Source organism: Carassius gibelio, chromosome A2, assembly GCF_023724105.1.
Source record: "Carassius gibelio isolate Cgi1373 ecotype wild population from Czech Republic chromosome A2, carGib1.2-hapl.c, whole genome shotgun sequence".
NCBI classification, from domain to species: domain Eukaryota; kingdom Metazoa; phylum Chordata; class Actinopteri; order Cypriniformes; family Cyprinidae; genus Carassius; species Carassius gibelio.
Window position 1 is genome coordinate 27596283 of NC_068372.1, and position 12622 is coordinate 27608904.

Sequence of the window (12622 nt, forward strand, 5' to 3'; positions counted from 1 at the left end):
TTAGGTTGGATATAGTTTTATTAAGACTTATAATACATAATTAGTAAAGCTTAAAAACATATTTTAAAAATGTCAACAGCAGCAAAAGCAAGAGTAGAAACCTGCATGAGAGCAGAGTTTGTGCTTATCGTATGTGCCAAAGACATTCAAGTGAGCTACAAATCACATACAGGACAGCACACGCTAGAACACTTGGGGAATACACACAGTTTCTCTCAGCCAGTTTCAAACTCAGTTTTTAAAGGTGCACTCAGTAATGTTTTCCTCATTAACCAAAGAACACAAATACATGACTTGTAGTTTTGAGAAATGTGTTTAAAATCATCATATGACATAACGATTCATAGGTAGGTAGCCTAAAGAAATTAATACTTTTATTCAGCAAGGACACATTAAATTGATCAAAAATGACAATAAATACATGTTCGTTCTTACAAAAAAACGTAAAATAAAGTTTTTTTATTATTTCTATTATTTATATGAATCCTAAAAACAAATTCACCATTTTCAAATAAATAAATACAAATAAAATAAGCAGGAAATCAGCATATAAGAATGATTTCTGAAGGATCGTGTGACACTGAAGAATTGAGTAATGATGCTAAAAATTCAGCTTTGACCACAGGAATAAATTAAATTTTAAAATTATTTAAGTAGAGAACAATTGTTTTAAATTTTCATAATATTTAACTTTTTTTCTGAATTTTTGATCAAATAAATGCAGCCTTGATGAGCATAAGAGACTTTAAAAAACACAAACATTTGAACTTTCATAATAATTTAATCATGCATGTCGGCAAACACTTCTGCACTGAGAACTGAGAACTTCAACACAATAATAAAGACAACAAATATTACTGAGTGGACCTTCGATTTATTCAAACTTTTCTGAACAGTGAGTGTACTTAAATGAAATAGAGTTTTTATAATGATGCATTGAAAGCTTTCATTTAATAATAGAGGTCCAGATTGATGGTTCTATGTAACACACCACACACACATTACTCTACAAAAACACACATCAGTGCATCGCTCACGAGAGTTCTGTCTACATTACATGTCAAACTGAGGTTTTCAGCGTAAAACAGATCCAGCATCACTCTGCTTTCTTCAACATACAGTGAATAATTTAAAAGTTGTGTTAGGGATCCATGTTCCAAAAACAAATTATTAAATATGATTATTCTAAAGGAAACTAAGAGAACTAGAAATACTGATCATAGTGTCTAAATGAAAGCCACAACTTTATTTTTATGAACTACATATACAATTCTGTGTTAAACTCTTTTGGTATTAAAGAGAGACCATCAGAAAAATATAGAGAGCAGCATATGAAAATCTATTTTTTTTATTTTATTAAACTCTTTAAAAAATGCAACTGTTCCCTTTAACTTAAACATTTCTGAATTTAATTAAACCCCTGTTTATTCTGCATTGTTGCTCTTCATTAATATACTTTTTTGTTTATATATATATATATATATATATATATATATATATATATATATATATATATATAGCAGAACCAGCATGGGAATAGACCTGGACCAGACATCAAAAATGGCCTGTTGATATGTTGGAAATATTCACTTATTAATATAAATTCTCTTTATTGGCCACTTTAAAATGTCTCTCTCTTATTTCATCTGCGACAGCAACTGAGTAGTGAGTTATTTGTTGCTATGAACACATTTGGATTCAATAAATAAGAGATACAAAGAACAGCAGTGTGTTTGTACAGCTAATTAATCTCAGGATGATGCTAATTTCTACATTGATTTAATTAGGATATTGGAAAGTTGCAATGGCATAATAGCTTCCAATATCGCTCTTATTTTAATCCAATTAATCCACTTATCATCTAGATCCACTCACATAATGGCATGGATACAAATGACAGGCTAAACTCTGTTCGGCTGTCATCAGCGTGTGCTAATTTTATCACCGGCTGACTCTTAAGAAACTAATGCTAAACTCTGCTGTGTGATGTAGCAAATTGGAATGTCGCTATAGTAACACATTCACTTCTTTTTCAGGTACATGTGAAACTAGTCAAAGTGACGGTAAACAACTGTCACTGACTTCTAAAAGATTGGTTTAAAAACAGTAACGGTTGAACCGAACTGGCTGAACACTTAAGAAAGAAAAGAAGTGAAACGTTAAGGACTGTTAAGTTTACTCAAATGATTGAAACTAATACCAATCAGACATGTCAGTTCAGTTTCAATACCTAGCGAGTTGCCTACCTAAACACCATGTAAGATATTTCGTTTTAGCCTCATTTTAAAGGCATAGTTCACCCAAAAATGACAATGCTGTCGGTTACTTGCCCTTTTGTTGTTCCAAACCTTTCTTTGTTCTGTTCAAGACAAGAGAAGATATTCTGAAGAATGTGGTTAACCCAACAGCTGCCGGTAGCCATTGACTTTTATACCATGAAGTCAAAGGTGGACCAGCAACTGTTTCTTCACTTACATTCTTCGAAATATCTTCTTTTCTGTCCAGCACAAGAAACAAACTTTTAGGTTTAGAACAACATGAGCGTGTGTAAATCATGACAGAGTTTTCGTTTTTTTGGGTGAACTATCCCTTTAAGACAACACCGCATGTGTGCGTCACAGGTTTCATAGCATTTAGAATGATACTTAAGTAGACGGCAGACAGTGAGGCAGCCCACTAGAGTTTGAATTATAGCTACTAGTGAATTCAAAGGCGTTGGTGTTGTCGTGAAACATCAAAAGTTAAGATTTAATCTGACTGAAAACACAGCAAGGAGACACTAGGATTTCCCCCTTGGGGAAAGTATTCTATGCTAGGCATTAGCGACTATACATTTAAAAATATAACTCAAAGAAGGCGGCCTGGATCATTGAACAATCCAGTCTAAAGTTAAATTTACATCAACTGTGGACTCCTTCGAACATTTTCCGTACCTTTTTACATTCTTGCATCCTTTTAAGCCTCAGATTCTGACTGGTCAGTGGTCACACTGCCGTTCTGCTCTCCTACAACCGATTGGTCCTGGGTATTTGTAACTCCGCCCACAGTAAATGTTGGCCTGTCTCCCTCCCTGACAGATTCTGAATCAGTGGACTTCCCCGTTTGCTCAGTCGCATTAGGCTCCTCCCATTTCTCTTCATCAAGCCGACTGGAGATCGACCAATAGAGATGAGCGTCCAAACGGGCGGCAGCCAATGCCAGGGCTCTCGCAGAACAGGAGGGCGTGTCCACCTTTGAAGGATCATGAACAACAGTAGTAAGTGTATTTAAAGCATTTATCTGAATCTTCTTAAAATGGTTTAACGTAGCTTTACATAAAAATATCTTTATAAATATGAAAAAAAAATTAACTACATATAGTATAACATAACTTTTTCTCTGATATAAAATGCTAATCAGCTTTGCACAGGCAGATTGTTATTACAGAGCCTCTGAACAAGCTAATACAGAGGTTTCAACATAAATTATTTAATTGAATAGCTGTATATTGTACACATGTTACTCTACAAATATTTGTAATGTTAATATTAATTTAAATAGTACCTATTTATGACAATATTATTCCTTTTTTAATAGAACATAAAATGGTTTATTGTAGCTTTATACAAAAATGCTGTTTATTCAGGACAAAGAGGACAATGTGATTGTGTAAGTAGTTGGATTTCTTCTGACGATGTACATTCATGACTCATCCAAAACTACAGCAGCACCCGAAGCAACTTGAATCAGAATTTTTGATCGATTACGCACATAAAATCCCAAAAGTAAAGAGATATTTTCTGCTTTTACATAAAGTGCCAGTCAGCCTTGCACAGACAGATGATTATTACAGAGACTTTGAAGCTAATACGGTGGTCTCAACATATTTTAGTTTGCTCACTTTGTAAGGGATTTAAGAAAAAACAATATAAGAGAAGATGCACTCTGCACTATAAAACCCAGATATGGTGATACAGCTACTTAAACAAATAAAACTTCCAATTTAAACATTTATTTAGCGCATAGTCAAGGTTGAATTATACAATTAAGCATAATTACACTCAGATTTAGCCATAGATTTTCTAAAATCCTAAATAACCTTTACCACTAAGAACCCAACTTGGAATGTAAATGTTCCATTGATGTTAAATGTTCTTCATGGAACCCAAGATGCCAATAAAGAACTTTATTTTTAAGAATGTATACGAAAATGTTTTACCGCAGAACCTCAAATCCACCGATTAGAAATTCCCATTCCACACCACATACCTCAAAAGTGTGGTGAAAAGCCCCATAATCCACGTCAAAGAATCCCTCAGCCAGCGTCATCATGGGACTAAACCTGTGACCCCATAACAGTTCTTCAGCCAAGTAAGAGCTCCGTGCCTGACAGGTCATTCCTGTAGATCGGAATATATCCGTCAATTACTAAACACAAACCATAACACATTTCGCATAATATATCTAAGTATTAGTGTACCTGTAGCTTCCACCATCCCCTCCAAGATGACCACAACCTCAAAGTCCTCTTTCTCGAGCTGAGATTGGGACATGTCCCAGAACGGAGAGCGGACATCGATCTCGTGAGAGATCACTAACGGAGACACCAGGAAGAGACGATCATCCCCTGTCTCAAAACCAACACTGATATCAGTCTGATCCAGCGGAATAAACTCACCTACAGAAAAAGACAGTGAAACAAACTGTTCTGATAAGAGAGTGTTCACAACATTATACATTACAGCCAGCAGGGGGCGCCCCTTATATATATATTCTATGAGGGTGCTGCTGCTTCAGATGAGGCCTGTGAGGGTGGGAAATGCTGTCTTACCCTCCTGTGTCTGTTTGGATTTGATAAGTTTGGCTCTCATGTTGGCGCCCACAATGTGGGAGGATCTCAAGTCCCCGACGCGGAACATCAAACAGAGCTTGTCATCCCGCAATGAGATGACAGCATTACGAGAAAACACCAAGGTCTCCGCACGCTTATTCGGCTGGGAGATCTTCACAAACATACAACCAACCTAGTGAGAGATGGAGAGAGAAAGAAACTGATTTGTAAAATATGTGAGTTGTTTTCAGAGATATTTTAGATTTATGTACTATTCCATTGTTTATTCACATTTTTAGGGTGTCCGAGAGAGCTCAACAGGCTGCAACTTCAGAAAACGCATGCAAATAGAAAAAGCACCAGCAAATCAAGAAAACTTCATCAGTTTGACTGCAGGTGTTGCAAAAGCTCACAACGCAAACAAATAAAGAAACGCACTGCAGAATCTCACTACATAACCAAGTAAAGAATTTTATTTGCAACCATGTCTTTGTTTGGTTGTGTTGTGATTTGCAGTACTTGTGTTGTCAAATTGATGAAGTTGTTTTCTTAATTTGCAGGCATTTTTTTTTTTTTTTTTTTCAATTTTTCAAGGAGTTTTCTGTTTGAGGTTTCTGCTGGGTTTGTTTTTTATATTTCTATTTAACTTTAATTTATTTGTATTTTAGTCATTTTAATACTTCAACTTCAGTTTACTAAAGTTGGACAAAAAATGGTTTAGGGTTTACTTTGAAATAACTCAATTTAAAATAAATAATGAAAATACTGAAATAATTCAAATAGCAGGTAACACAATCAAGAAATAGTATTTTCTAGGATAACATACTCTTAATAATCTTTGTTTTATTTACAACTTAGAAAAATAATTTTTACAGAGTTGCCAAGGAAACATTTCTAATTTTGTTAAGGTTTAAAGTTTCTAATTAGTCAAAGTTTTTTTTAAGTTTAAGTTTTATTTCTAACATTCAGTCAACTTTATTTCAAATGAAAAAAATTAAAATAGTTTTGATTTTTGTTGTAAGAGCCATAAGTTATTTGTGTCTTTATACAGATGTGAAATTAACAATTGTGTAGATTACACAACTGATAAATAATAGTAATTAAATAATTTAATGTTTCTTATAATACTGGTGACATCATTTCCAGCAACGACTCATGCAAGATACATTTTTTGGACCATGTCATTTTTTCCAGTTAATTTTGTTATTAAACTTCATCCAGGAGAGAAATTACTGGACTATTGGATGTTGTTTGAGTTCAAATCACACTCACATACAGAAAAAGCATCAAATATGAGAATATACATATATATACATACCTTACCTTTTAGCTTTCAAACCTTTTACAAAAGCAGATACTAGAAGACATGACATTTAGAGAGAGTGTGTGTTGTGTTCAAGTGTGTGTGTGTGTGTGAACACAGCCCCCAGGGGCAACATTTAAACCAGGACACGGAGATATAAATGAGCTCATCATAACCATAAAATACATCAAAATAGGCCAGAAAAGAGATTGAGAAGGGGGTTGAATTTGGCAGAAGAGACAGCATTAGAAAAGGAGAAAAGGAAAGACAGACACTGAAACAGAAACAGAGGGAAAGGGTACGCACATCTGTGCTCCAAAACGCATGACTCATTTGCTCTTGGTTATGGATGATATAACTCAGCAGAGCACAAATCAACAAACGAAAGCCACGTGCAAAAAAAAAAAAACTGTCCCAGGCCACATCGTACATGGGAATCATGGGGCACTTTCTACAAAAAGAGTGTAAATATTTCCTGAAATGCCTTATAATTATTTGCTTTTTCAACAAATGATCAGTGAAACAAAGTGCTCAAAAAAGTGCTTAACCTTCCTAAAATCATCAACCTTTTAAATGCTTTACTATTATAGTTTATATAACTTCATACAACTTTACATATGTTTATATACAACACTGTTAGTTTTATAAATTTGATTTATTTCAGGTTTATTTCTAGAAAATAAAGAGATCACACAGATGGTAAGGGTTGCAAAATAAATAGAAAATTAATAATAATACAAAAAAAAATTCATTTTGATGTTGTTGATAAAAAATATAAAATTAATAGTGTTGAAACATCAAGACAATAAATAACAAAATTTATTATATGTAATTTCGATTTTTTTTTATCATATTTTAATAACCTTTAATATACATATTTGTTGTCAATAAAAGAATGCAAGTAGTACCTGAGATGCTTTAAAAATATTTTCAAAGGCACTAAATAATATTAAGTATTGATATTAAAATTATAATATGATATTACTATTAATAAAATAAAGGTAATATGATATTATTAATGAAATGAATATATATTTTACATTTTTTGTTGATAATCTTATAATGGTTCAGCTTGAATAATGGAGTCAGCGTTACAATTTGTATAAAAAAATATAAAATCTTAGATTGCACACCTAAAAAACACAAGATTTGTTAATTTTTTTAAAAGTGATTGGACGCCAAAGTGTACCACATTTTTGATCTTACCATGAATGCATTGACCATAGATCCCAGTATGGCCTGAAGCAGCAGTAACATGGTGCCCACTGGGCACTGGTCAGTGATGACACGGTGACCGTAGCCAATGGTCGTCTCCGTTTCAATGGAGAAAAGAAACGCAGAGATGAATCCATTAACATTATTTACACATGGAGTCCACGCTTCATCCTCCAAATGATCCAGATCACCCCTGCCATACCAAAGAGAGAGAGAGAGCGTCAGAGGACATCCAACAGCGATGGAGATGTTCTGTTTTTTTTCACACAGTCTCCTTCAATAAATTGCCTCTTGCATCTTACAGCCCAAAGAGGATCGCTTGTTCTCAAGTGTCCACCTACACAGATTACTTGTGTTCATATCTAGCATGGACCAAAATGACAGAGTGTGGACGACACAAATGCACTACATCTATGAGCAGAAAACGTGAACGTCAAATTGTTATTTAATTATTATTTACGTAGACTGAAAAAATACTTTCAAACAAATTCACCCGGAAATTGCTAGTATTTTACATATATATATATATATTTTTTTTTTTTCAGTCTATGTAAATAATAATTAAATAACAATTTGACGTTCACGTCATTATATATATATATATATATATATATATATATATTGTCACGTCATATATATTAGTCAAGTTTTATACATGGATATATTATTACAATGCACACCAACTGTCACCAATACGTTCCACATTCTTTATTTACTGAAGGAAAGTTTTGCATTAAATTCACGAGTTCACACTTACATATAATTAACTGAATATTATAATGCGTATTTGGCGTGCTGTCCGGGGAATGGGCTCCGAGCTCGGGAATGGCCCGAACCTAGAGTACCCCCCCGTATATGAAAGTGTAAAGTGAACTCTAGTGGAGGAGAAGGGGTGGAGGGGGGATGCTGATAAACCGTCAATAGAGACAGGTAGGCTGATTCAGCTGTATTTATACCCTAAGGTTGATTATCTTGAGTGGTTCCACCTGTGCTAATTAGGTTAAGTATCTGACGTGCTTCTCCCGAACCTTGTTATGAAACTACATTTATGCAAAAAAAATTATGCATGATTTTGCATTAAAAAATATATATTCTTATGATTTAAAAGGGTTAAAAGATAAAGTTAAAGATAAAAACTGTGTGTTTGTGTGTGTTATTCATACCTGCAGTATGCAATGAGATACCATATTGCTCCAAAGAAGAGCCAGGTGACTGCATACGCCATGACAAAGACCAGCAGAGAGCAACGCCAGTTCAGATCCACCAGTGTGGTGAAGATATCCGTCAGGTAACGGTATGTCTTACGCATGTTACCATGCTGCACATTACAACGGCCGTTTTTCTCCACATAGCGCTGTCTTTTACGCTTGTTGCGTCCTGGAGAGAAGCACAGAAAAATTAGAGCAGACACAAAAGTAGGCAAACACCGTCACTGAGCAGCTTACCGCAATCCATATAAAAAAACAGACAAGATTGACAAAGTAAAACTGAGATTCACATATCCCAAAACGTAATAAATGCTAAATAAACAAGCAGAAGACCAGTTACATGTATTCCTATAGTGGTGTTTGAGTAGGTCAGTCTGTTTCATTACAGGTAAGCAGAACAAAGTCTTGACAGCCACCGACTCCTACACCATCTGATATAATTGAGTCTTACCCCATCCAAACCTGCCCCTCTCTTGCACTGCCCCTTGAATTTTCTTCTTGAATGGCTGATTGGCTTGTGCCTCCCTCGCTGCCATCTTATCCTGGAAGGACATGCTGTTATTGGCCTGTTGCTGTGTGGGCGGGGCTGTCTCCGTGGTTACGACATGCCCCAGCTCCTCGAATACGTTCTGTACATTGGTGGGCGGAGCATCCTTTGGGGCCTCCTCCACAGGCTCCTCCCCTTTCTCTGGAACTGGGAGGGACAGGGATTCGGCGCACGATGAGAAGCCGGTGTTGTCCAGTGCCATTGTGTGTGTGTGTGTGTGTTAAGCAGTAAGTGAATTTGTGTGTGTTAACAATGTTTCTCAGAGCCTTATTCTCAGTTGCAGAGTTTCATTTGTGCCTTTGTTTGATTTCTGCAAAAAAAGACAGTGAGAGAGACACAGATAGACACTGATAAAACCAAAAAAGACCTAATTAACAAGTTTTACCGATGGGCTGAAAGTTTTATAACAATCTCTTATGACATTCTCAGGATTTCAAAGTAATTTGCACCCACCCAAAAGCAAACGGCTTTATTTCACTGCTGATTATTGCTTAACATTAATTTGAACCTTGCCTTTCATTCACCTCCCCCGTTATGCATGAAGCATCCTGCCTGAAATTAACTTAAGTAGATTACATTGATGACTTCATGCAATTCAACCTTACAAAAAAACATTTTCCATATCAAACACGCAGTTGATGAAGCTTGTTTCAATATACAGTCCAGCATCCAATCTGTTATCAGGAGGGCTCTTAGCAAAACACAAAGACCCCAAGAGCAGATTGATGTATGGATGTAATGTCTAACTTGACTTGAATTAACCTCCGGGTTCAACAGCTAATCACATTTTCACAAGAGAGTGAAAAGGCAGCTGAAGGATTTAGGCTCACTTTGTGCTGTATTTGATCCACAGCTCTGATGCCCACACAAATACAAATGCACCCAGAAACAGGCAACCGTCCATGGATACTAAACATACAGGTCTGCATTTCCCAAAAGCATCATAAGCCTAGCATAACATAGAAACCCTTGCCATCAACTGTCTCTAATATATACTTAGGCTTACGATGCTTTTGAGAAATGCTGATGAGTACAATTAAAGGATTGTTTGGGGTTCAAAACAAGTGAAGTTCAATGCCAAAGATGCTGCTGATTGCCACAGACTATAATTTTGATTTGTTTCACTGTGTTCATCATAATAACGCACTTACAATGGAAGTCTATGGGAAAATACAGTCAATAAATGTGCAGTCTGTGCATTGCAGTGAACAAAGCTTTATTGGTTTATTGGCATCACTGTTAGTTTAAACATCCTGACTGTCTCAACTCACCTGTGTCAAGTATCTGCTTGTGTTCAAGAAACCTGTCTGAAAACAGTTATTTTTCCCAATGCTACTGCCTTAGAAAGCACACAATCAGCTTTTACTCACATACAAAATGTTCCTTTATAATCAACACAATACGCACAGAAAGAAAACCTCTATCTGCTCAGAAAGATAAACAAAGCCAGTCACAGTTCCTCATCTCATCATAGCAGGAAAACAGTGACATGGCCTGCATTAAAAACCGCCTTCTTGTTTTCATTGCACAGAATATCAAACATCCTGTATCTAGAATCAAATATCACATCACTACTGATTCATCTATAATGGCATATTTCACTGCTGCATCATCTCTACAGTAATGATAACATCAGTCTGACTGAGTCTGATCCTGTGTGCTGTGTTTACACAGGGTTTAAGGGTGCGAAGTCCAGTGAGATGTTATATATAGCTCTGATAGTGTGGCAGTAGTAATCACGCCTACTTGAAGATTGATCATGATATGCCTTCTTGGTCTGGGCCACATTTAGACGCATGAATCTTTCATGGATTGAGTGGATCTGTGTGGAGACATGCTCATGTGTTCAACACAAAGTACTGGAGTAACATTACAGAGCCGGAATCGAGGTTTGACAAAAGAGACTGGATATCTCGGACTGCCATATTTCAGGATTGGCAGGGCTCAGCTAGGGCACACACACGCACACACACACACAAAGAAATCAATCCTACTTGAATTAGACTGAATGGAGCAGGTAGCACAGTTGACAAATTAGCTGCATTGTGGACAAACCTGCTGTGTGTCTTGTGTATACAGCGCACAATAAAGAGTAAAATAGTAGCCTATAGTTTGATATATACCCTGCTAGGCCTACATAATTAATACTGCATAGTTTACTGAAGTAAAATGGAAAGGAAAAAGTGTGTGTATTCATGTATTTGTGTTTGTCTCTGTTTTTCTGTCTGTTTGTGTGGGTGGTTTGTTCACAGTCCTGATGGAAAGTGGGATTGTCATGTTTTCTAATTTTGGTCTTTTGGGAGAAAAGAGTGTTGGATGTGACATAAAGCTGCAATTACACACATACATGTTCACACACACACATGAAAACACACATAACCAGTGGCCTATGTTTGTTTGACCTTATGATCACTGCCTGCTGTTTATATGAAATTTACAGCCTTACTGGAATATAAACTAGTGGAAAAACACAAGGTTTATATATATATATATATATATATATATATATATATATATATATATATATATATATATTCCACTCTTTTATGTTTATAATATATGTAATAATAATAATAATATATATATATATATATATATATATATATATATATATATATATATATATATATATATATTTATATAATAATAAAAATTTTATGCAATTCATCAAAAGTTTTCATATATGTAATTTTGTTGTTCTCCATTTTGTAGCCTACATTTAATATTTCAGTACCAATCAGTATTTAAAATACTTGTAGGGCAATCATGCAGTCACATAAAGCAAGAACCAAAACGTGAAAAAGCATATAATGCATGCACATTTGCTGATGTTTAATTAATAACATGTCTTGATCAGCAAAAAAACATCAACCAGTGTAGAAGTGTACAACTAAGCCTACCTGCCACTATGGCGTTCTCCAGCACGTTAACTTGAGGGGTTGAAACACTTGAGATCTTCACCAGCCGTTCGGATTTGTTAGTCCGAATCTCTCATGTTGGGCTTTTCGATCAGACTCATACTCATGATGATGATGGTGATGTTGTTCTACAGCGGGTGGGAACAGCGACGCAGCATCACTTCAGCATCATTTCACCTCCAGGAAACAAAAGAGAGCCAGCCAATCCACACAGAGCGAGAAGGAACTTGTGAAATATTAATCGAAACGCACTTCTTGTGCTTGCAGATGATGGCAATGAATCGTCTTTCCACTGCGGAGAGGCTCCTGGTTAAAATGGAGGCGATCTGGCTGTCAGGATGGATGAGAGACTGGAGAGCGAAGCGGCGTCGGCGTGATTCACCGGCTCTGCGCAGGTGTTCGCGCGCGTGTGTGTGTCTGAGAGAGAGAGAGAGAGAGAGAGAGAAGGAGAAAAGAGGCAGAACGCGTAGAGAATTGGGCAATTAGAGGTGGGATGGAGAAGGGAAAGAGGGGAGGAGAAGAGGGGGTGGAGATGAGGTCATTGTCACAAAAATATCTCTCGCACACATAAAAAAATGAGCCACCATAATGATTTATTACTTTAAATAAACTGCATCAATA

The 12622-nt window shown here is 35.9% G+C and overlaps 1 protein-coding gene across 1 annotated transcript; it reads right to left on the reverse strand.

Annotated features, from left to right (window-relative positions):
- Positions 1-12432, reverse strand: LOC127935810 (G protein-activated inward rectifier potassium channel 3-like). The gene is made up of 8 exons (XM_052534002.1): positions 11984-12432; positions 8988-9393; positions 8492-8705; positions 7320-7521; positions 4811-5003; positions 4460-4657; positions 4249-4379; positions 1-3231 (listed from the first exon to the last, which is right to left on the reverse strand). The coding sequence occupies exons 2-8, from the start codon at positions 9283-9285 to the stop codon at positions 2956-2958; spliced, it is 1512 nt and encodes a 503-aa protein (XP_052389962.1). The 5' UTR covers positions 9286-9393; positions 11984-12432; the 3' UTR covers positions 1-2955.
- Positions 12433-12622: the final 190 nt, after the last annotated feature.

Bases quoted from the DNA above. Each gene is read 5' to 3' on its own strand.
- LOC127935810 (XM_052534002.1), bottom strand. From the start codon at position 9,285: ATGGCACTGGACAACACCGGCTTCTCATCGTGCGCCGAATCCCTGTCC. The intron at 5,004-7,319 runs GTAAGATCAAAA...ATCTCTCACTAG, and splicing joins CTATGGTCAATGCATTCATG to GTTGGTTGTATGTTTGTGAA. The intron at 3,232-4,248 runs GTATGTGGTGTG...GATCCTTCAAAG, and splicing joins CTTTTCACCACACTTTTGAG to GTGGACACGCCCTCCTGTTC.